Source organism: Palaemon carinicauda, chromosome 11 (assembly GCF_036898095.1).
Source record: "Palaemon carinicauda isolate YSFRI2023 chromosome 11, ASM3689809v2, whole genome shotgun sequence".
NCBI lineage: Eukaryota > Metazoa > Arthropoda > Malacostraca > Decapoda > Palaemonidae > Palaemon > Palaemon carinicauda.
In genome coordinates, this window is record NC_090735.1 from 64,852,633 (window position 1) to 64,879,268 (window position 26,636).

Genomic DNA, 26,636 nt, shown 5'->3' on the forward strand with positions numbered 1-26,636 from the left:
GCAATGGCGGCTCAAGTCCCGGTGGAGTCAGGGCTCCGATTCCCCGGACTCTCTGATCCCGATAGGACCCATGGAACAGGCGGACCTGCGGTGGTGGCTGATCGACGAAAACCTACGAAAGGGAGTGGATCTTCTCGTCCTTCCCCCGGATTTGACGCTGTTTTCGGACACGTCAAAAGGAGGGTGGGGGGGCCCACATTCTGAACCAGAGGGTCTCAGGCCTTTGGTCAGAATCAGAAAAGTACCTACACATCAACCTGCTAGAAATGAACGCCGTGTATCTGGCTCTTCAACAGTTCCAACGGACCCTGGCGGGCCACTCCGTGGTGGTGATGAGCGACAACACCACGGTAGTGGCTTATATCAATAAGCAGGGAGGTACCTTTTCACAACAGCTATCCCATCTTGCAGTAGAGATTCTGAGGTGGTCTGAAGTCCACTCGATAACACTAACACTGGCAAGAGGAATATGCTCGCCGACAGTCTGAGCAGGTCTTCGCAGATAGTGAGTACCGAGTGGTCTTTGGATCCTCAGATAGCCAACAAAGTCCTGACTTTGTGGGGTTCCCCGACGGTGGACCTGTTCGCGACAGCCTTGAATTTCAAGCTGCCTCTGTACTGCTCCCCAGTCCCGGACCCCAAGGCTCTCTGGCAAGATGCTTTCCAACAGCGGTGGGACAACATCGACGTGTACGCCTTCCCACCATTCTGCCCTCTTAATGAGAGAATGCCTTGATGAAGTCATTGAGCTTCAGCACGGCATTTCATTCCCGTGCTGAATCTTGGTGACGGGCAAGAGGGCTCTCGAACTTGGGGAAATTGCTCCCCCAGTTCGAATCTAAATTTCTCTCTTTCATCTTTTTCTTCCTCTTTATATGGCTTCAACCTTCTCCTAATATTATAAACTTTCCTTCATGTTGCTGTCCCAACCCTATGAGTAAAATTTCCCATATGTATGTGTATATATTTACATATATATGTGTGTTTGTTATTTTTTTTTTTTTCTCTTTTTTATGGCATGGATGTTTCTACATCTGTTATTGCCACTTGGGCGGATGTTTATACATCCGGTATTGCTGCCTGCTTTGATGAATGGGAAAGGTGTCACGGTTGGGAGGTGTTTGTGCTCAAAGCTATATATGAGAGTATTGGATGATCTCAGCCATCCCGAAGATGGTTTGGACCTTTTTGGCGGAACTATTCTCAGGTGTTGGGTCTTCGGAATCCAGGGGGATCCAACGCTTGGGGTAGGACTCTTGGCTTTTGGCCGGAAGCCCGTCATTACAGATATGGGGAGGATGATTCCATAATTTCTTGGTCTCAGTCCTAACAGGCGGGTTCAGCTTACACCTGTGCCTCTATATCTGTTTTGATGCTATCCTTCGGGTAGGGTATGGAGTGGACCATCTGGGAAGTATACTCTCATTGTGCCGATAGTAGAGAGTGCAAATTTCCTTTCCGACGCGTGATGGCCTAACATTCTCGAGCAGGTACATCAAACTAACTCTTTTCCCTCTCTTTACTATTATGGATTCTTTAAGGAACGAACCCCCATCCCCTGGATACGCTGACTCTCCCCCGGCACTGTTGACGACCTCTGCTAATGTGATAAGGGATAGCTCTGTTGATGACCTCGGAACGGGAAAGGACCATTCTACTGATATTTCTAAATCGAGTAATTTGGGTAACACGAGGAAACTTCGAATCCTCCATGTTACACAAATTTCAATAGAAACAAATTATGATGATCTATGTAAAGCATTTGAATGCTATGGATGCATAAAAGAAATAAGGATGAAACTTGAAGCTGAAACTTGGGATTCATGGATATCTTATAGTAGTTATGACGAAGCATTTAGTGCAATAAGTAATTTGAAGAATATTAAAATTAATAACTTGAATGTCGCGGCTGCTCTCTGCGATAAGGTACCAAAAGATTTAGATGTGTACAGGCCTGCCGATTGGTTGGAAAAAGGCACAGATTTAGTCATGCCCTCCCAGAGAAATCCAAAACCACCGATGTGGCTTATAGCTGAATCAAAGGGGGTTACAGGGAATTATTTTAAAATATGCAAATTGATTCAGAAAAAAGTAGGAACTATTGCACCAGGCGATATATCTCGTTTCGGAAAAAATAGTTTCCTTATCCATGCCAAATCCAGTACACAGTCGGTAATATTGTCCAATATGAAAATAAATAATGATGACATTAAGTTAGATGTCAAACCCCACCTAAATTTTAGCTACGGAAGGGGCGTAGTTTTTAACAGAGACCTATATGATTTTACAGAGGAGGAGATACTGGCCATGTGTCCATTAAATGTTTGGAAAGTTCATAAAGTCCCAGGTACATCAATGATAATCCTTACGTTCCAGGATGCTGATGTACCTTTTCATATTATTATCGAGAACGAAAGGATTAAAGTAAGACCCTTCAAGCAGAAGCCATTGCAATGCTTTAATTGTTTTAAATTTGGGCACCCGTCCAAAGTTTGCAAAAATGAGAAGATGTGTGGTATTTGCTCCAAATCTTACCATGGAGAGTGTGCACTTGGAGCCAGGTGTTTAAATTGCAGCTCGAATCACAAATCCACAGACAAGATTTGCGAGCTATATAAGTTGGAGGAAGCTGCCCTCAACAAATCAAACTTAGAACACATAAGTGTGACCCATGCCAAAAGACTATTAAATAAATCAAATACATATGCTAAGGCATTAAAATCAAACCAACCTAGCACTGCCAATAGCTCAAAAAAAAGTATACTATCTGACAAAATGTCAAATAACGAGGTAACCTTATCACCTCCTGAGGCTTTACCACGGTGTATTAACACTAGGTCATTGCCCATTGCTGTACAGCCTTCAGCCGCCATTACAAAAAGTAATACAAACCTCTCTCAGGCCATGTCCTTGCCTGATCTGATGGAGGTTCCACTTAAGACTAACTTACCTGATGCACCTGTTGTGGGAAAGGTGCAAAAACCTCGAATCCCACCATCTATTAATCGCAAAAGAGAGAGACCTCCATCTCTCTCTCCACCCTCCATTAGAAACGTTAAGGTTATGACATCAAATAAATTTGATGTTTTGTCTGTTGATGTTTCTAATGAACCAGAAGATGGACTGAATAAATCAGAAATTCAAGTTGAGGTCCACCATCCACCTCAACAAATAGATAAAAAGAATACAAAGAAAAACACCAACGTTAAACCCAACATAACAAGACCACCTCTGAAGAAACATACTGGTAATAATGTTACATTAAAAACTGCTAATGGGAAGACCTCATCCAAGATGTCTTCCAGAAATAATCCATAGTTTTCTCCTCCATTTTGCAATGGAACTGTCAGGGTTTGAGGGCGAAATATGAAGAACTTAAGCTCCTAATTCATGAGCATTCCCCCATAATTGTATGTCTACAGGAAAGTATGCTTGATTCTAACACTCCTAGTCCTCGAGAGTATGTTAGCTATAGAACACCATATAATCAACAAGCAGGGAGCCATGGCGGAAGTCTCATGTACATTCGTCGAGATGTTCCCCAAATACCCATGTCTATACGTACAACCCTGCAGGCAGTTGTTGTACAAATTGATATAGGGAGAAAATATACAATATGCTCTCTGTACTTACCTCCAAATGATAATATTTTATATGATGATTTAGCAGAGGTCATTCAACAACTCCCTCAACCTTTTCTCTTACTGGGAGATATGAATGGTAGACATCCTTTATGGGGTGATGTTTTGGCCAACACAAGGGGCAATATTATCTTATCAATTGTGGAGAATGAGGATGTGGGACTCCTTAATACCGGAGAGCCCACACACTTCCATGTTCAGACAGGTACTTTGTCATGCATTGACCTTTCAATTGCAAGCTCTAACTGCCTTCTTGATTTTGATTGGAGGACATTAGATGATTGGCATACTAGTGATCATGCACCAATCATTATAAACACCAACAAGGGTCCGCCTTTGCAAAGATCGCCACGTTGGAATCTAGACAAGGCAGACTGGGTTAAATTTTGTGAGCTAAGTGAAATCGAAGGGAGAGCAGAACAGTTTGAAAGTGTTGATGATGCCATAGACCTACTGAATGGAACTCTTCATACAGCAGGAGTCAATTCAATTCCCAAAACAACAGGGTTATTCAAACGACGACCAGTCCCGTGGTGGTCTTCAGAACTAACTGCACTCCACAGAGCCACAAGAAGATCTCTAACACGATTGCGTAGACGCAGAACTGATGAGAATTTAATAATGTACAAGAAATGTAGAGCACAGTTCCGTCGTGCCATGAAAGAAGCAAGGCGCCAGTCATGGATGTCTTTTGTTTCCTCCATTAACAGTAGAACACCACCATCTTCTGTGTGGAGGAAAGTAAAAAAGATAGCTGGCAAATTCACCCCCAACCCACCACCAGTGTTGAGGGTGAATGGCCAGTATGTAACTGAAGCAAATGAAGTTAGCAATGCCCTGGCTAATCATTTTTCAAATGTATCCAGCAAGTGTGAAGGAGCCCCTGGTCACCAGTATAGGAGCACTGAAGAAAAGAAAATTTTAAATTTTGCAACAAGAAGGGAAGAGTCGTATAATTCTCCTTTCACTGAAAGAGAATTTGATTCCGCACTTGCTCATTGCAACGATACAGCCCCTGGACCCGATGGAATTCCATATGCAATGATTAAACATGTACATTTTAATACAAAGCTATTTATTTTAAGCATTATTAATAGAATATGGCATGATCATAGTTACCCAAGAGTTTGGGAACTAGCCATTATTTTAGCCTTTTTAAAACCCGGTAAAGACAAGTTTTTAGCAGCAAACTATCGTCCTATTGCATTGACATCTTGTTTATGTAAAATCATGGAGAAGATGGTCAATGCAAGGCTGATATGGTACCTTGAAAAGAAAGGTATTTTATCACCGATTCAATGTGGATTCCGAAAAATGCACTCAACGACTGATGTGTTGATACGACTTGAGTCATCTATTTGTGAAGCCTTTGCTTCCAAACAGCACCATGTTACAGTATTTTTTGACCTTGAAAAGGCATATGATACCACATGGAGATATGGTATTCTTAAAACCATTCATGAATTGGGATTGAGAGGAGAGCTGCCACTATTTATTCAGGCATTTCTTTCACGTAGAGTTTTTCAAGTGAGAGTGGGGGAAACTCTATCAGAGAGTAAGTGCCAGGAAGAAGGAGTTCCTCAGGGCAGTGTGCTGAGTGTAACCCTTTTTGCACTAGCAATTAATGGGATATCCTCAGCCATTCCCCAGGATGTTCTCTCAACACTATTTGTGGATGATCTCTCAATATCATTTGCTGGCACTAGAATGGCAATGGTTGAGAGAAAAATCCAACTCTCTATTGATAAAATTATCCAGTGGGCTGACATGAATGGATTTAAGTTCTCGACAAGTAAAACTACCATTGTCCATTTTTGTCGTATCCGGGGAGTACATCCAGACCCGGATATATACATTAAAGGTCAACGGATACCATGTGTATCGGAAACCAAATTTTTAGGTTTGATATTTGACTGTAGACTTACATGGGTTTCTCACCTAAAAGCGCTAAAAGCTAAATGTGTTGAAGCTCTGAATATCTTAAAAGTATTGTCCCATACATCATGGGGGGCAGACCGCAATACTATTTTAAAATTATACAAGGCCTTGATTTTTTCCAAAATTAGTTATGGTTGTGAGGTATATTCTTCAGCCACCCCAAGCCGGTTAAAAATATTAGACTCGATACATCATGCAGGTATTAGATTATCTACTGGAGCTTTTAAAACCTCGCCTATCCCAAGTCTCCTTGTTGATGCTGGAGAGTTACCTCTAGACCTTTACCGAATGTCTTCCATTCTTCGGTATTGGTTTAGATTGCAAAGACTCCCTAGCTCTCTAGCCTTTCAGACTGCAAGCCTTGTAAGACACGCATCATACTTTGAGTTGCACCCAAAATCTCCTCAACCTTATGGCTTTCGGGTGAAACGATTTTTAAATAGTCTGGATATAATTAGAAATAAGGTACTTCCATTCAAGGTATCATCAACGCCTCCATGGAAATTACCTGACATATCTTTTTGTAAATACTTTATTGGAGTTAAGAAGAATATGACTGACTTAGAATCCAGGTCTCTTTTTATGGAACATGTCGAAGAACATAGGGGATCAACTTTTATATATACTGATGGCTCCAAATCTGATGCTGGCGTTGGATTTGGAGTACATAGTAATGATTTTAATTGTAGAGGTGCACTTCCTCTAACAGCTTCCATATTTACTGCCGAACTGTATGGCATATTAACCGCTATTGAGAAAATAGCTTTGGAAAAGGAGGGTAATTTTACAATTTTTAGTGATGCAAGGAGTGTTCTTCAAGCTTTAGAAGTTTTTAATTCTAGTAACCCTCTAGTTTTAAAGATTTTAGAATGGCTTTTTATTATTGGACGGAAAGGTATAACTGTTCGATTTTGTTGGGTTCCAGCACATGTAGGTGTGTCTGGGAATGAGAAGGCAGATTTACTGGCGAAGAATGCGGCATCCGAGTTGCTACCAAGGAGGTATCCCATTCCATGTAACGATCTCCTACCTTACATCAAGAAATTGGTTTGTGATAAATGGCAACAGCACTGGGACAGTCAAGACGGCAATAAAATGAGGGAAGTAACAAATATCATATCACCTTGGAGGTATAACATGATTCCCCGAAAATGGGAGACGACTCTTTGTCGTCTCCGTATTGGTCACACACGGTTGACACACGAGTTTCTGCTGAAGGGCCAACACCAACCGTATTGCGAGGACTGCTTAGTACCTTTAACAGTGAGGCATTTGTTGACCGAATGCCCTAATTTTACTAACTTAAGAAATAGATATCTGTTTGAGGCTCGAGGTGAGGATGGCAGGTTTATCCTTGCCAAGATTCTTGGACATGATGTGTCTTACTATGCGAGCGGAATTTTTAGATTTATTTCAGAAGCAGGTCTTCTGAAAACTATTTAACTATTTTAATGACTTCTTAATTTTTATGGTTTTAATCGAATTCTCTTTTAATTTTCATATACAGTAAATGGTATCGGCGTCAATGACCTTAGATGTCAGGATGCCAGAAAACTTTCAATCAATCAATCCCACCATTCTGTCTGATGAGAAGGGTGCTCAACAGGACCAGACTATTGGTCAACCTGTCTATGACCCTGATAGCTCCGCTATGGCATCACGCGGAATGGTTTCCGGACCTTCTGCAGCTCCTGACGGAGCTTCCGAGAGAACTTCCCCCACGACACGAGCTACTCAGACAGCCACATTGCAACATCTTCCACAAAGCCGTAGCCTCGCTTCGGCTTCACGCCTGGAGACTATCCACTATCCAGCATCTCCTCACGGAGAGAGGCTTTTCGCAACAGGTTGCGGAGAGAATGTCTCGGCACCTGCGAAAGTCCTCCGTTGGAGTCTACCAGGCGAAGTGGAGAGTCTTCTGTGGTTGGTGTCGTGGGAGGGGTATCTCTCCACTCGATGCCACTATTCCAGCAATAGCGGAGTTCCTCGTGTATTTGCGGGAAGAAATGCGCCTTTCGGTCTCGGCGGTGAAAGGCTATCGCTCAGCCTTAAGTCTGGCCTTTAGGCTGAAAGGAGTGGACATTTCTTCCTTGCTAGAACTCTCTTTGCTCATACGTAGCTATGAGCTTACCTGCCCCCAGTCGGAAGTGAGACCTCCTCCTTGGAACGTGGTTCGGGTTTTCAAGGCTCTGAAGAGACCTCCCTTCGAACCATTACACCAGGCCTCTGATCGCCACCTGACGTGGAAGACGGCTTTCCTACTCGCGTTGGCCTCTGCCAAATGAGTTAGTGAACTTCATGGTCTCTCATACGACATCGCCCATTCAAGGGGATGGGGGGAGGTAACGTTCAGGTTCGTCCCTGAGTTTGTTGCCAAGACTCAGAACCCTGGAGTGCCGGACCCACAGTTCGACTCCTTCAGGGTCACGAGTCTCCGTTCTGTAACAAGTGACCCAGACCATCTGCTATTATGCCCAGTGAGGAGTCTGAGGCGCTACTTGAAGAGGACAGCTGCAGTTCGTCCCCGCGTGCAAGCGTTGTTTGTAAGCACAGGAAGGACGAAGAGGAGGGTCACCAAGAACACCATCTCGGCTTGGATTCGAAGGGTTATCCACCACGCCTTGAATCCTGACCCTCCTCCGTCACGTCGCCCTAGGGCACACAACGTCAGGGGCATCGCTACGTCCATGGCCTTTAAGAGAAACTTCTCTGTGACGCAGGTGCTACAAGCTGGGGTCTGGAAGCGTCAAACGACCTTCACAGCCCACTACCTGCAGGACGTGACCCACAGGAGCCTCGATACCTTTTCTATCGGCCCCGTGGTGGCTGCACAACAGCTGGTCTAACCTCAGGCTCCTTAGTGGACAAGTAGCAGAAGGTTGAGGGCATTGTTACCCGGTTTTAGTCTGCGTGAATGAAAGAGTATGTCTGGCCCTTACTTCTTTCTTCATCCTCCCCTCTCTTGGGGAAAGCAGCATCCTGGTCTCTGCATAGCTGACCTCAACCTCTGCAGGTAAACCATGCTCCCTTGTGTTCCTAGTATTAAGTTAATACTGTCGCGTCCCCCATACCCTGACGAGGTGGTATTGGGAACGTCCTAGCCTAGAATTCCATCTAAAGGACTCCAGGTCAACTTCCTAGGACGAGTCACACTCTTCCTCCACACACTCTTCCTCCACACACAAACTTATGTAGGCCACACGTCCCTTGCGGAGCAAGGAACTTGTGAGGTGCAGGGACTCCTTTTCTCGAGTGCTACCCACTCGGATTCTGAGTCCCCGGGTAAAGCCAAAGCCAGTAAGGCTGGGGACTTTCCACCCTTCCTAAGGGGTAAGTCACCCAATGTAAATAGCGTGGTTTGTATTTCGGTTACGGAACAAATGACAAATTCTGAGATAATTTGTATTTTTCCTAACCATACAAACCTTAGCTATTTACACATATTTGCCTGCCAGCCCTGTCCCCCAAGACAAGTCCTACCTCTAAGTGAAGTGAGACAATTCACCAGTGTGTGGGGGGGAGGGGTAGCAAGCTACCCCTTCCCCTACCCCCTTGCTAACTAGCGCGGGGGTGGTTAACCCTCGTTAAAAATCTATTGGCTCGTCATTTTCAGCTACGCCGAAAGTAAACCCAATGTAAATAGCTAAGGTTTGTATGGTTAGGAAAAATACAAATTATCTCCGAATTTGTCATATTTAAGCTTGCCTTTAAGTGCATTAGTCTGTTTGAATTTTTGTGACATTCTTGCTTGGAAATGCTTGTACGTATATAAACTCGTTCTCTGTTGAAATAAGGTTACTGTAGTTGCACTCATATCGTTTCTGTTAACAACCACCTCGCACAATTGGTGACAATGCCGGAGGTCCAGGTCCCTTCCGCCTTCCCCCTCACTGCTGTGTCTTACTGTTTGATGATGCTGCCCTCCGACCCTGACTTTTATGTACGTCACATCCATGAATTTACCATCCTTCACCAGTACAGACGCGTTCGCTTGGTTTCAGCACATCAAAGTTTAGTTTCGCATCAAGGGCGTGACCCGCTCAAGCACCAAATCAGTCTGTTCTTGCGGCAATCCCTGACGACACTTTCCTGGAAATCTCAGATTGGCTTCGCGACCAAGGAGATAGTGTACAGTACTGTACTACAATAACATATGACGCCCTCTAAACATACCTCCTGGAGCAGTATTCGCCATCGCCAGCCACCCGTATACCCAAGCTTTTTCAGCTCTCAACAACTTTTAGGGGAACAAAAGGCTTCGCTCGGCCACAGGGAAATGACCAGCATCGCTTGCCTGAAACCTGCCGCAAATGGCTCTCCTTGGGAGGTGAACCTACTTCATACCCTTTGGGTATGATGCCTACCCAAACCTGTACGCACTGCCATCCCCAATGTCAATATTATGCTCATGAAGGACCTGGTGACCAAAGAAGACACCCTCATGGACAGCCACTTCATCACAACCTTCAAGATTTCCATCAATGCCTCCACTCCTGACGAAGAGGGCAACTGTTCAACATCGACCGAAGTTTGGACACAGACGTCGACCCCCTGATGTGCCAAAGCTTTGACAAAGCTGCCCACCACCTACATATGCCACCCCTCGCTCACACCCCAACCAACGACCTCTCTAGCCATTTACTGACACCCATCAGTAGTAGTTATGCTACTACCACTCCAGATTCGCAGCTGCTGCAAAAAACTGTGCGAATGGTTGTCAGTGGCCAAAAAACTTGTAAAGTACAGAAGGCCATTGTTTGTTGCAGTGGCCTCTTCTATTACTAATCTCTTCTTTTTACATGATGTAGGTACGGGCGAGCAATTTTTGGTAAACACTGGTGCTTAACGTTCTTTTCTACCAAGGCCACTCTCCATGACACAACGTGGTCAGTCTAAGTCTAATGACATCGCCCTGATAGCTGCCAATGGATCTGCGATTCCCACCCACGGGTACGAGAGCCTCACATGATTGTTAGGGAGCGCCAAATATTAGAAGTATCTCACTGCTGACGTCTCATTGCCAATCCTTGATGCGGATTTCGTCTCTCATTTCCACCTCCTGGTTGATGTTGCTCCCCGACAGTTTGTCAATGCAGACTCCTACTCGTCTCTTCAACCCGGCCCTCCGACCTTGCTCTCCACTCAGCACACCCACAGATTCCTACGCCCAACTGCTCACATCATACCTGAAAGTCTTCTGTCTAGAACTTTGCAAAATACCCATAGTTCCCACCAAGCAAGGTATTTAGCACCCTATCAAGACGACAGGGGCCCCGTTGTTCACCAGATTCAGGTTTCTGGCACTAGATCGTTTGGCACCCACTAAACAAACGCTCACCAAATTGAAAGAAATGGGACTTTGCCAAAAGGCCTCAAGCCCAATATCCTGAAGAAAGATGGCTCCTTGCGCCCTTGTGGGGATTACACGCATCTGAACATGCAGAAAGAACTGGATCACTATTCCCTCCCAAACATTGCTGACATTCACTCCTAATACAAAAAGTGAAGATTTTCTACATGCTCGACCTCTTGAAGGAGTATTATTAGGTGCCCATGAACCCAGAAGACATCACCAAGACTGCCATCACTACCCCTTTCGCTACATACACCTTCAACTACTCTTGTTTTGGCCTTCCTAATGTTAGGGCTACTTTTCAATGGCTCATGGATGGCATCTTAGGGGACCTTCCCTTCTGCGTATGTTAAGTGAACAACATACTTGTGTTCTCTGCCTTCAAAGAGGAACTCTGTCACCTGCACATCATTCTCGACTACCTGCAACAGAAATTTCTCATGGTCCGGTACAACAAGCATACCTTTGGCACTAACAAACTATCGCTCTCAGGGTACTGCATCACTCCTGAAGGTGTCTAGTAGCTTTTCAGAACTTCCCCACACTCTCGACCGTCAAAGCACTACAAGAAATCTTGGCCATGATCAACTATTATCACCGGTTCCTGCCAGCCATTGCCACCACTCTTGGCCCCCTCTATACCAAGCCGAAAGACTTGAAGTGGGGTCCCCTTCAAGAAGTGGCCTTCTGCAACGCAAAGAATTCCCTATCACTTTTTTTGTACCCCATGCCCTTCTCCTTTTCTCCACCGATGCCAGTGATGTCGCTATTGGTGCAGTGCTCGAGTAGATGTTCAATGGCTTGCCCCGCCGATTAGCCTTCTTCGGTATAAAACTCTCCAAGGCGCGAATTGCTGATGGTGCATTTGGCTGTCCATTACTTTTGCCACATATTAGAAGATATGCCCCTCGTCATACGCACAGACCACATGCCTCTGGTGCACGCCTTCACTCAATTGTTTGATGCCTGGTTTGCCCATCAACGCCGACATCTCTCCGTCATGTCTGAATACAATTGCACCCTTCAACACATTCCTGTGAAAATTAATCTCGTTGCTGATGCCCTGTCAAGAAATACATTGGCTGCCATTCACCTGGGATTAGATTACAGCGCTGACGCAGAAGCTCAACAAATTGAACCAGAGTACTGTACTGTACCAAGCAGGATATCCTGTACATTCCTCCATTGGGAAGCTGTCGCTCTCGACGACTCTAACGCCACCCTCCTCTGTGCTGTCAATACTGGATACCTGCTTCCAAGCGCCAACAGGTGTTTGGTTTCATTCATGGCCTTTCCCATCCCTCGCGCCGAACTACTGCACAGCTACTGAAGACGAAGTTCATTGGGCACAGCATTATAAAGGATGCTTATAATTCACGTTGACGTAGTAGGTCCCCTACCCACATCACAAGGACATCGTTACCTGTTTACCATCATTGACCGCTCCATTCGTTGGCTTGAAGCCATTCCAATGGAAACTGCAATGTCTGCCTCTTGTACATCTACCTTACTCTCAGGGTGGATAGTGAGATTTGATATCCCTGAACATAACACTTCTGACAGGAGTACCACTTTCACCTCTCAATTGTGGGCATTATCAAATCTCCTGAGCATCAGCCTGTATCAGACAACCACCTACAACCCTGCTGCCAACGGAAGGGTTAAATGTTTTCAATGCACTTTCAAAGCAGTTTCGATGTCCTGCTACAATGACTCCAACTGGTTTACTAAGCTTCCTTGGGTCCTCCTTGGAATAAGGACCCCTCATAAAGACGGCCTGGTTGTCTCGGCAGCTGAAATAGTGCATGGCAACCTGTTGGTCGTCCCTGTTTAATTTTTTCCGTGTGCAACTTCCTCCGACAATCTCCAGCACCTACTGTATGTCACGTTGGAAAATTTACATGCCACCAGATTTACAAGGCCCAAGCTAAGCAACACATACCGAGAGATTTGCACTCTGGAACGCACGTTTTCATGCATAATGACACTAGCAAGCCATTGCTAACACCCCCTTACACGGGCCCTTTCCTCGTGATCCATCGCAACCCAAAGCTTTCTTAATTAACATTCGTGGCACAGAAGACTGGATCTCCATTGGTCGCCTAAAACCTGCGTATCTCTTGCAAGATGACCCGCCTATAGTGTGCCTCTCAAGAGCAGGGCACCCTATTTCATATGCATGTCTTTTTTAGGGGGAGCCATGTACCACACATGTTCCATATACGCTCGTACACAGTAACAGTATTTTTTTTTTTTTTATCTCGCAATCTCCCTCACTGTTAAAAGAACCTGTTTAAGCTTGTCTTTACATGCATTTGTCTGTTTGAATTCTTGTGACATTCTTGATCGGAACTGCTTGTATATAAACTCGTTATCTCTTGAAATAAAGTTAGTTGCATTTATCTCATCTATCTGTTAACAACCACCTCGCACACTAAAAACATTTTGACATGATGCATGGCATTTTCCTTTGTCTAGTTAAGAAATTTAAAGTTTTCTATTTTTGGTGATCATTGACTAGAAGGGCAACTCTAAGTGTCAGGTATGTGAAAATAATTCTCATACTTCCCAGAGAATGGAAGTCTTCTAAAATGACAAAGAACTGTATAGATTATGTAGTGCTTATTTGGTAGAATAATTAATGAATTCGTAACATGCCAATACATTAATCAAACATATTTTACTCATGTCAAACTCCCTAGCACGTAATATTTGCGGAGAACTAAATAGTAAGTACATTTCTGTTAAGACTGTGTTGAAAATATAAGGAAACAGAATCTAGAGATAAAAAAAAAAAAATCTAATTAGATCTTCTAACAGTACTCTCTGGTGGAGAGCTGCTGGGTCTCCTGAATAGCTCTCTTGGGACTCCCTGCCAATACCTCCTGTATAGTAACATCCTTAGGTTACATAGCTAAAGCATGTCTAAGGTACGAGTTTTTACCTGCATTCCCCTACCCCTAAGACCATGCTGGGGGACAAACTCACTCTGGACCCCAGACTGCATGGTGATGAGATGCAGACCTTTTGAATGCCGCCAAGCCCTCTATCTGCTCTGGTCGAAAAGTACAAAGTCTTTAGGTCTATCTTTGCTAATGAGGAGCAAAGAAACTAGCAAACTTTACTGATCCTTTGGTACTTGAAGGGTAGGATCATTACCTATCTCACAATCTGAAGGGTCTTGTATAGAATTCACTTTGTCTGACTTACCCACACTACTAGTACTACCATCTCACACAAATACCTTTTCCCCCTTAGCCATAAAATCATCCAAAGGAATTTTGAATCATTGATGCTAGTTCCCCATTATTTCCCTTTTAATTTTCTCCCTACAGCTATCCATTGCAAAGAGCAATGAAATATCTACTGTATTAGCTAATAACCCACCATCTCTACCTTCTCATAACAAATCACTAGATCTCTCCACACTGGAAAAAACTCCTTACTTTTCTTGCATTAGGCTTCTTTCATCTCTTGCTTTGATGTATCTCTACACTCATCACATCAATCATCCATCAAGTATACTTTGTCTCGAAAGATGGTGAACCTCGTTGGCAGATCAAAAATCTTCTTAAACACTGTTCTTACTTTGGATGTAGAACAAATACAGGCTTTGACAAATTTGAACTAAAACCTCTTCCAAACAAACCACTAAAACACCAGTATAAAGACACAAAAAGGAAGAGCTAAACGGGTTGATGTTGTTAGTAACATCAACCAGAGAAGAATGGCCAACCAGAAATCCAGGTCACCACCTGAGGAGCTGGTAGGGGTGGTAGCCTCCCATAGCCGAGGAACGCGAGGGAAGAGAGTGTATCGTATCCAGAGGAAGATCAGCAATTTACTTTAGAAATTATTGAAATAATTAATTTTATTATTGACATACCTATAATGTTGATGTTACTGTAATTGGACATAAATCTTGCACATACTCCATTTCTTAGTCCTAATGACTAAGATATTATTATGTTTTCACATACTGCATTGTACTGTATTACAGGCGCAATTCTATTATTTAGAAGTGGAGGAAAATGTCTTTTCTCAATCATTAGTGTTTTGTAATTTTTCCATTTGGTTCAGTATTGTAGTTATTATGCACTAAAAAGAGATATTAGTAGAAAAGCTCTTGATTATTTTTTACATAATTATGCTCTTGCAGCTTATTTTTCATATTTGATATGCTTTGCCATAATGCGGTCTCAGTAGAAGCTCTTGGAAATTATGTACTATAAATTCAATTATGAATGTTAAATGTTGAAAAAAATTCTTTATTTGTCAGCTTTGAAAACTTCTTAGACTTGGTTTTAACCACTGAAAGCACAGAAGACTGTGAAAGAATAAGGTGAGGAGGCAATTTATTCATTGCTTTGCTTTACTTGTGTGCTTTGTAAATGCTTCCAAATCCAGTTGCTATGATTGAACAGGTGATGCTTGTCTTCTTAGTATCGAATGAATGTTAATGTTGAATTCTGCACTAAAAATGTTAAACATTACATTGGCCCAACCTCTGTTCACATGTACAATATAAAATTTAATTGTATGATTGGACAAAATATGTGCTGAGGAATTGAAATGAAAGAAGGATTAAATTGTTATTTCATGTGTAAATACTGTATTGCAGTTTGACACTAGAAGTTATGTATGAGTTTACATTATAAAAAAAAAAATGTTTCAAAACACTCGTATAAAACTTTCTAGGACAATGTGTTATATAAAATGATAGGTGTTAAAACTGAAGTGGAAATCCAAATGAGTAACTAAAGTTTATTGAACAAAAAATATTTCTATACTCAAGAAAACCTATGATGAGATATAAAAAGTTTATTTACAATAATTAAATAATAAACTAGTGAAGTAAACTTAAATGGAAAGTGGAAATTATTTTATCAAAAGAAAATTAATATGAAGGGTAAACAACAACAAAATCATCTATTTTGAAATGACAGTAATTAAACAAGAATTTGGAAGTTTTAGGTACTTCACTAAAAATAGGGGGGGCAAATTCTTATGCAAGGTTATATATATACTAGGTAAACTGAAAAAAGCAGCCAGATACTGCTAGCCTCCAATGAGGTAAATGCAATTTAACCAAAAACATTTAGCTAATTTTAACACTATTGCACATGCTTAGTGGAATTCAATCTATGTTGTGGTGAAATTATGATTGCAACAATAATAATACCATCACTGTGTATGCATAATATTTTTCTAGCTTGTTTGCAAGTATCTGTGCTTCAGCAAAATATCTTGTGAGCAGGTGAACTGATTTTGGTAACATTTGAAACTATTTATTGGATAAGACATAAAGGTGGTGCAATGTGGATAGACATTGATAAGGATTTGGCATCATTTCTATGACAAAAAAATATTGAATTGGGCCACTGATTAGCATGGCAAGATAATCATATCAAAAGTTTCATTAAATTATTCTTTTTACCAAATTTTATCAAAATCAGTTCTGTAGTTTTTATGGAATTATGCTAACACTGACAAACAATCGTACAAGTTTTGGGAAAAAATATTGTTCATAAGACCTGTAAAATCTACACAAAGTATTATTGTGCCTCGACCTTTGCAATCTCAAAATTATGCTTATATTTTACAGTATTGTGGCATTTTTTCTTTAATGCAGCAGCATTAGTTTCTTTCAGACGTTGGAATAAGTATACAGATGATAATATACTAAGATAAAATCAACATCGAAGTGAAGAGGTTTGGGACCAAGAAGCATGGAAGAATTGTGTAGGTTTATACTCAGAAAGAATGAATCGGGAGAAAAGGTTTTATTCAAAAAGCATGTAATAGAGTTTGATGATAAGGTTCACAGAGCCTTAGATAGGGAGAAAGGTTTGTTCATAAAGCTTGGAACAAAGGGTAAGGTTCAACTACAGGAAACATGGAATGGTTGAAGTTCAGGAAGCATGAGACAAAGAGACTTATTTTGGGCTCAAGCAGCATGAAAGAGGTGGAAGTTTAAAGTTCAATTAGCATGATACAAGAAAAAATATTTACATTAAGATAGCATGAAAAAAGTTGTAGCTTCAAGAAAAATAGACCCGATTTACATGTGTCTTACTCTCTTAATACAGTACAACACATGATAGTACAAATAATCCAAAACCAATGAAATTACCTTAGTTAACAATAGGTGAGAAACCCCGTTGGATGGAATTCCCATCCATTGCCCTGAGTAATAAACCAACAGTGCTAAAACCATGTGATATCAGCTACATATATCATAAACTTTTCTATTTACTTCATAATTATTTGTATGGGTACTTGGTAACTGGCACCATCTTATTTATTTTTGTTTTGATTTTGGAAACTAATTAATATTTATTCTTATTTTTAATTCATTACCAATTTGCAATACTGTTAATTTAATGAATGGAAGTTTAATGATAAAATTTGTTATTTCTATACTTACCTGGTATTCATAATGCTTCTTCTCAAGAAGCTCGGTTATCAATATTTACCCCTAAAATTTAAAAAAAAATAACCTATTTTTTTTCCTTTCAATAGAGACTTGGCTTTAGTAAAATACTGAGTTTACAAATTGTCTCTATATGTTCATTAAGATGACTTATACTTGCAGTTTCTGTGATTCTTTAAATAAATTACTAGATTATGTCTGGGGTGCAAGAAAAGTTTTCCTGTGTGCATGGTTGCTCAGAATTTCTGAAAGGAAGGTGGCGAAGAGAAAGAACCAAGTTAGCTCCTCATCCTCTTCCAGCTCCTCTTCCTTGTCCTCTTTTAACACATATTATAAAGAGGAAGAAACAAGTAAAAATAAGTCCAGGAAGGCCAGTTGTAATAACAAAGAAAAGGGCTCTTGATGACAATGCCCTGTGTACACCTTCTGAACAGGGTACTACAGTATCATGTGTTAAAAATATGGCACCTCTAGAGATCATTATTGCCCGTTTGCACACAGCTTACAGCCATGGGCCGATGGTTGAGGAGCAGGTTCCTAGTGTGCAGCTGCACGGGGCGCCACTTCCCTTCCACCTCGATCAACAGAGGAAATGGTATTTAGCACTTTCGTATCTGCTGTGATTGGTGCTAAAAAAATTTATCCCTTTGTTGATTGCTGATCTAATATATCTTCAACCCCAACAACCTTTTTGGTTCTGTCCTTGAGTCAACAATCCTAACTGTGGGAAGAGAGTTGATCCTCAGAGTAGCCTGCCACATTGTCTACCCATGTGGATGCAAGAATGGTCGGAATTATCTTGCCCAACAGGTACTGGGTCTTGCCCCAGTACCGATGGAAGCATAGAACCGTGAGTTGGAGTGTTCCTCTGTGGATATACTTGCACTCATTTGTGAGTGCAATGATCTAGGCGAGGCAACTCTGGTGCCACTTTGTGGTAGGACTTTGATCCACAATTCAGTAAACTCAAAGGTCTAGTGCAGGGCTACTCAAATGGCAGCCCAGTTCAAATCCAGACCTTCTGAGAGTTGTAGCTGGACCCTACACTCTAGGATGAGAAAGGTATAATAAAATAAAAACAAATTCCTGGCTGTAGGTAAGTTAGGGGTACAGTATATTGTACATACAGTATATATATTTAACCTACTAATGCTCCCAGGCCCTTAGATATAGTTTAGAATTGTTTCAATACAAAAGCAATGACAGAAAATGGGATAAATCAGCTGAGTTGCATTGTTTATGGGGAGCAAGGCATGGCCGAGTTTTGGAGTGAGTTCTGTTGTATTTGACGTGTTTCATGTAATTTCACGCCTCGTATCAATAGTAACCTGTGTTCATAAATAAGCCAGGAGTATGTTCATGAGTACTGAGTATCAAAATATTCCAGTGTTGCAATGAATCAAATTGGCAAAATTGTTTTCCATTCCCACAAGATCTCATTCTGGTTGTTTACATTTATATGGAGGAAGGTTGATTTACCAAGTTTTTTTTCTAAGATAAAACAAGGGTTTTAACTACTGCAGGCCTACTACTATTCGTGAGATGAGTAACTGTGGGGTAAAACTGACTATCACGGTTCGTAATTTAAAGTATTTTTTCGAGAATAGAATTTTATGGTTTTTTTCATTGGATATAGCTTTTTAGGGAAACTTAATTTTCCAACAAATTTCCCCACCTCGAAATGTGCTCTCCCGCACCGAAGCAATAGTATTTGAGAACTTATCTAATCTAAATATAACTAAATAAAATCAAACTAAATAATTACAAATTTAGTGATTACAAATTAGTTGAGAGGAAAACTCCAAATCTTACTGTTTAAGAAGAGTAACATTTCTCACCGAGCACCCTGAAATATATATGATTTATTTTGATTTTCTCATTTGAAAGAATGATTATGTAATTAATAAAAATCATACTGGAACACTATGCTGAACTCAGATAGGTAGTTTAATTTTCATGGTTGCATGTAAAATATTTATTCAAGAGTTTTGTAATATAATGGAGCTTGTCTGACTTAACCTTTGCTCATAATAAATGAGTAGCCCTGGTCTAGTGCACCTTTGGAGATGCCTTGCACAGGTTTTGCTACTTTGGCCCCAGATCAAGTTGACGATTAGATTTGAGAACTCTCGCTTTCGATCAGTCAAACAAGATTCTTCCCCCAACATTCTTGAGGCAGATAAGGTTCTATTTGCTAATCTGCTGCATCATCACTTCTTCAGGTTGACCCGTCAATATGCGCACTGTTGGGGGCCCTGCTCTACCTGGAGAAAGCCAAGTTGGAAGACACGTCCTTCTTGGTATCCATAGCCAACTTCGCAGCTGTCTCGTGACTTGACCAGTGGTCAGGCACAGTGGTTTATTTCACAAGTTTGAAGGGGTTATTAACCCATGAGTCTTTGGGTAGGTACAAGAATCTTGAGCTATTCGGTTTGGTATAAACCTTCTTGGCACACCAGTCAGCCAACCATTGGACTAACCATGTTTTCAAAGAGGAGGGATGCTTTAAGGTCCCATTTCTCAAAACAACACATTTGTGCAGGTGGCCACATCTTTCCTTTCAAGGAGTCACTTGTAGGTCACAGTGGAGAAGTGTAGATCTGTTTTGCAAGACTCCCTGATCAATCATGTGGTTTCATTCAAGGGATTTTGTGACCACACTTTTGGTGTAGCAATGCCTGAGAGATCAAGGGCAAAGAAGGCCGCTGTGCTTTTCTCTACATCCCATCAGGACTGCCTCTGACCTCAGTTCGAAAGTATCCTGTGTGTACACTGCTTTTCTCTGCATTTCATCAGGACCGCCTCTGACCTCAGTTCGAAGGTATCCTGTAACGGCACAAACCTTTTGTGGCACCCAGCCTATTCAAGGTAGAAAGGGTGGTAAAGGAAGGAGAGGAGGAGGGAAATGCTGAGAGGGCATTCTCCTTTCCTACTACCACTAGTAGACTGATGCATGTCATACTATGGGATAACTTGGCAGAGACACGGGGCCGAGCCTTATGCGTTAAGTAAGTGTCCTTCAGGATGGATACTTGCTACCTTTCCAGACCATCACCTCCCCTCCACATCTCGATAGTGTTTATAGATGATGATCTTCCACATTCTCTCTGTGTGTCGTGTGGGGGACAAATTTTCTCAATAAATCTTATAAGGAGTGTGTAAGCCACAAATTCTTAGCAAAAGCAAAAAGTTCAGCTATGTAAAAAGAGTCCAATGCTTCCAAGTGGATGGCCACTACATTCATCACTTTGTCTATAGGCCTAAATTAGGAAATGGTGGGGCAGCGCATTCCTATTTATGTTTGCAACTTCTCGAGCAATGACTCTACTACATTTAAAATACCTTTTCTCATCTGATCAGCAAAGTTGAACAATATTGGGTCCAGTCACCACTCAGATGGAGACCACCTTGCAACACTAGTTGCCATTGATAGAGTAATGAAAACGGTGTTTTGTTATCTATTTCTAAGCGCCTTAGCATAAAATTTTGATACCCTGTTAAACAAGAAAAATCTAGATCTTAGCATATTCCCTACTTTTACCATAATCTAGCAGGTGTGAAACATGTCCTGGCTTTCTGTGAACCACTATGGCTCTAATAACCCAGTTCGGGACACAAGAAAAGATCTGTAAATCTGAGCTATCTGCAATCACAGTGTCTGATAATGTTGTCGCACCAATCAATCTACTCCGACGACCCATTTCAAAGTGGTTCATCCAAACACATCCGTTTCACATTTAATCTCTTGGGGGACTTCCATTTGTCCATAGCTATACAAATCCAAGTCCTTTAAAGAGAAGAGTCTTCGACAGGTACTCATCTGCACACACCACCTGACAGTAATTCCATAATGATTACAGTTCGGCGCTAAAGACACTCCATATTTTAAAGGATACAGGTTTGTCTATCTAGGAAAAATAAACATTTATACCAAAATTTATTTGAATAGAATATCAAACAAATAAGGTATTGTAGATTTCAAAATCAATATTATAATGTTCCAGAGTGGTAGGACATGAAAAAGAACTATTAGAGTTACACACAAACACACACAACATGAACTTGTTAATTATATTACCATACAAACATACCTTGAACTAATTAATCATACTGTATAGTATTACCAAAGATTTTTACCATGTTTAGTAATAATTAATTGTTGTTGATAATGTATGCTATTATCTTATTGTAAATATTTAGAAAAATACAGATAAATTAACATTTTTTTTAAGAAGGAAAATTATAGTAATATGTCAGTGAATTATAAATGCATATTTTTCTTTTCAACAAAGCTTGAGAAAGAAATTGTTGACTGGCTTATCTATTACTGGGTGTCAAATGTTTATTGATATAAAGCTTAGTTTTATTAGGATAATTCTTTAATGGCTGAAGCTCATTGCCTTCACATGATGGTTGTTTAATTGTGCTTGAATGCTTTGTTCAATGGTTGATGTATAGAATGTTAAGGAAGACATTTTCATCATTCTCTTAGCTATTTCAGGAAATTGAAGAGTAACTATACAAAACATAAACATCATTATATGCAAAATATACATATAGTACTGTACATTGAGGCTTAAGAAAATTTGTCTTGATTTTTTGTATATTTTAACCCTTTCAAGACTAAAGATTACTGGAAGCAATTGGTTCTTTGGTGGCTTTGATAAACTAATATCATTGCTGGTTTCTATTAACAGATATGGCTTGGTGGTCTGCTTTCTTTTTTGTATTTTGCATGGTTGACAACTATTTTACTAATATCTAACCATGGAATGTGTAGAATTTAGTATTAGTCTTAGTGAAATTTAATGTTGTTTTATCTGTCACTGTACATCATACTTAAGCGATCCTATGCTGTATATTACATGGTGTTTCAGCCTTTTATATTGGTAACTGTTATAGGATAAGCTGTTGTTTATTATTTTCAAACACACTGGTACCTTTTTTTTTTTCTTTTTGACAAAAATATTTTTTTCACTGCAAATCCATCATACAAACATAGCATGTTTCATGCTTTGTAAAAATTCATATGACATATTCACCTGCAGAAGTAAAAAAAAAAAAAGAAGGAGAAGAGAGAATAAGCTGGATCCAGTGTTGGCATATGCATTTTACGTCTGTCAGTTTTACTGTAGTCGAGTCAGTCACTCTAAAATTTCATAGAATTATGAAGGAGGCCATTTTTTATTGAAGGGTAATTTTGTCTCATCATATGCAGTACCTATTACTTTAAAATAGCCTCAATGTCAACTTTGATGGGTGGAATTTTTATCCTCTGATACCTCAATATGAAGAAAAGATCCTGAAAGACCTATGCAGCTTGTGGGGGTCAGGGCTAATAAACCTGAATGTTCCAAAAAAAAGATAAAACTTTGAAAATCTGTTTTGCAGGCAGCAAAGTTGCAATGGTTAGGGAGTCAATGAAGAAAATCCTTCCAAGCTAAAACTTATCCCAACTACCAGGATAAAGAAACCAAGGATAATATATCCCAATATATGAGTAACATCTTTAAGGAAAGCAAACAAAATCTGGTACTCCACAGTAAACCATGCAGCTAATAAAGAACGGAAGAGCCGCAAACACAATTACCTCATTCATTCGTGTATGATACAAATATTTCTAAGCCAAGTGTCACTCGAGTTAAATCAACAAAGAATCTCCCCTCAATGACTTAATAACCAAGTGAATGAAAATCTTTAAAAATAGAATATTAAAAAAGTGAATAAATAATGAGTTGCTGTGTAAATGAATTAATAGAAAATAAACTTAAGAACTCAATGCTGGTAAACTTAAGTATACATTATCAAGAAAAACTTGAGATAAGTTAATGCTGGTAAACATAAGTACTGTATAAATTATTAAAAAAACTCACAGAAAATTTGAAACACTACTAATGATCTTGCTAAGAAAACCTGCGCAGACTATTCAATAACATAAAATAATGTTATAGTGAAAAGTAAATTATTGTTGTCAAATAACACCATGAAATGCAAAATTTTAAGATTACATTTTTTTATTCATATACTTCCCTGATGTTCACATTGCTTCTTCTCCAGAATCTCGTTTCATTGACGTTTACCCCAAAATTAATCAATTTTTTATTTACTTTTCTTTCCTTTCGCTAACGTAATAAGACAATCTAATGGTTAATGATTAGCACTCTAAGAGTTGCCCATCTCTGAGTTTTGAAACTGAAGGTATTCCCTTTTCCTTGACATCCCAAGCCACTGGGGAGGAGGGTGAGCATGAACATGAGGTGAGTACAGAATAGAAATAAAAAATTTCATTATCAAAATTCAGTTTATTTGTATGAACCTCCCCTGGTGTTCATAATGCTGATTCCCACACACTGATGGAGGTTGGATGCCAGTGAAGGAAAGAGATGTTAACAAAGTTTGAAATGTACAGTAGAACCTAATTAGAATTCTAGACTGTATGTCTAGAATTTAATGAGAATCATCTTGATTGTTAGTTTGCTAATAAGGCTCCAGATTGTTTTTCTAACAAATTTGAAATATTGAGAAGAAATCATTTAAATTTGTTCATAACATTTAGAAGACCGAAGCAGCACCCACTATAGGACCTAGAGGCCAATGTTCTCTATAAGAAGGTCAGGACTCCTCAAAATAATGTGTAACACCGAAAATTAAAAGATAAAGCTTTACTCATAATGTCGAGAACCTTAATCTTCAAGGATTATAAAAGTTTATAAAAGATTTTGATTCACACTTACTGATTTTTTTTTTATAGCCCATACCTTCAACAAGAAATGACACTGGTCTTTGGACAGAGGATAAATTGACATTATAAGCTCACATGGTCAATTAGGGGCACCACCTGCAATGTCTATAGTTTGTTCAAAATATATTGAACATCCCTTAATGAATGAAGGCCACTATTCTCAGATGAAATACAACTATTTCTAATATGTAGAAGTTAAATAAAAAAAATGAAATTATAACCAACTCTTAGCCTCACCACAATTTAGCTCTGAATTAAGGCAAACAAGACACAATCACAATTAACTCAACTTCCAAAGGCCACCTTAAAAGATAGTGCTTGCAGACTATAATGTATTTGCTGTTAAATCTATAAGTGAAAGTTTCTCAAAGATTCAAAACTGAACCCACTGAAAATGTAGAACCACAGCCCCAACCTGACAATTAGACCTGAATACTAACAACCTATTCTGACAGGGATAAATATAAGACCTGAAAGTAGATGTCTAATCCTAGATGCTTGAGTACCAAATTAAGCATTGATCAATACCCTATAGAGGCTGAGATTGGAAATCTATAAAAAAAAAAAAACCTTATATGGAAATTCTTTTCCCTAAAAGGACCCTTTATAGTTTCAACAACATGAATCTAGGTAGTTCTAGCGATCTCTTCTTAGACTGGAACTCATAAAAATTAGCAAACTATAATTTTTCATACAAAATAAAACGGTAATACCTTGACATACGAGCATGATGCGTTCCAGGACCAAGCTCGTATGTCAATTTATTAGTATCTCAAGTCAATTTTTCTAATATAAAATAATAAAGACATTTAATCCGTTCCTCCCCTCTTAAATACACCCAAATCAATTATATATCAGTGGAAAAACATGCTTTTAATTGCTATAATACTTTACACACACTCACAAAGTTACATACTGTAAATGATTGCTGGCTTTGATCTGCAATAAAATGTGACTTTATTATAGAGTTCTTACCTTCGAGACAGACTGTAGTGGCTAACGGCGGTGTGCGAAGGTGGAGGGAGGCAGGAAAGGAAGCAGAGAGAATTGGATGATACAAATTTATGGTTTCTTTCACATAGCATAACACTTAAAACTTAAAATTAAATTAACTGAACTTAGCTTAATTTTTTAAATCTTATTCTTAATTACTTTTTATACTTTTTTTATTTGTATTTTTTCATTGTTTGAGGATTGCACATATTGTTGAGGTACTCGGCTCGTAATGGCATGCTAACTCACTCACGTGGACACCACACTCATGTTTCTCGACAATTTCGTGCTCCACCACTATCGTCATCATATGTTTTTTCTTCTCACTGCCAACGTTACCACTCCCTTTCTTAGGATCTATCACTTATTATGAAGAATGTTAAAAAATATACCGTTAAAATCACGTAAATAACGCAAAGACAAAACAGGAAATGTGTACTTAAGTCGATGATCCCGTGAAATGAACGAGTGATGTGGGCTTAGAGTACTCCCAAGCTCTCGGCCATCTAGCGTCAACATCTTTAAGCATGCTTGTATCTCAAGTTTGTGCTCGTATCTCGATGCAAAAATTTGCTCGCCGGCTTACTCGTATCTCAAAATGCTTGTATGTTAAGGCGCTCGTATGTCAAGGTATTACTGTAGTACACTTTATAGAGTAATAGCGGACAATGTAGGGTGTTTCGAAAATTGGGTTTGAGAATGTCATCAAAAGTCCTCAGTAGATGTAAAATAGATGAGTTTGTGTTTTGAACAGGGGTGTTAAGAGACTGGGGTTCACAGGAAGCCTACAAGATCAGGGTAAAAGTTGGTAATGTGTAAAATTCTAGATTTTCCTGTACTGTAGTTAATAAGGGTATCTACCTTCTATGCTAAGGGGTCAAGAATAAGATGACGAAACATCTCTTTCATTGATTGAACACGTGTTCCCGGGCAGGCATTTAACAGAGTAGTGACCAGCCTAACATTGTTTAACTTTGCTAATCTGTGTTCTTTAACTCTAATCTGACAAAACACAGTGTATACCACATTGTAGGTGAAGTTGTCAATATGACGAGAAAGCCCGGTGAATGAGCAAACTTGAATATGTATGGGGGACCCAACCATTTCCAAATTTCTAGTCATACTGACGAATGTAGTACCCAACTGCTTGGAAGAACTAGACTCTTTTTGCTTAGCAGAAGTTTAAGTATGCACTAAAATATTTAATTTGAATATGCTACCAACTCCCCACAGGTATCTTTGGGCTCATACAATAAAAACTGTTTGTTCTCCACATGAAACACACAGAATCTGCTACAATATCACACAAAAGCAATTCCTATACCCCGCAGCATATAGGCTTAACAACTTCGGAACTACTGACTGGCTTGAATTTAAGCAACTCAGTGAGGAACTGCCTGATCCATTGGACTACCTCTTTATCTACAACATGCCCAAAATAGTGGAATAATTATAACTTGTACTTTCCACTATTGAGTCAAATATTTCTTTGTTACCTTTATCCCAAGACCCACAAAAGCTGATTGCATCCTGTCC

The 26,636-nt window shown here is 40.0% G+C and overlaps 1 protein-coding gene across 2 annotated transcripts in view; it reads left to right on the forward strand.

Moving 5' to 3' along the window:
- The window catches only part of snz (snazarus), a 264,501-nt gene that overhangs the window by 155,691 nt on the left and 82,174 nt on the right, over positions 1–26,636 (forward strand). The window contains exon 7 of one of the 2 annotated variants that reach the window (XM_068383069.1): positions 15,212–15,274. The exons of the other annotated variant lie outside the window; for it this stretch is intronic. Within the exon in view, the coding sequence (XP_068239170.1) occupies positions 15,212–15,274 (63 nt within the window). The remainder of the gene's footprint in view (positions 1–15,211; positions 15,275–26,636) is intronic. 2 annotated transcript variants of the gene reach the window in all.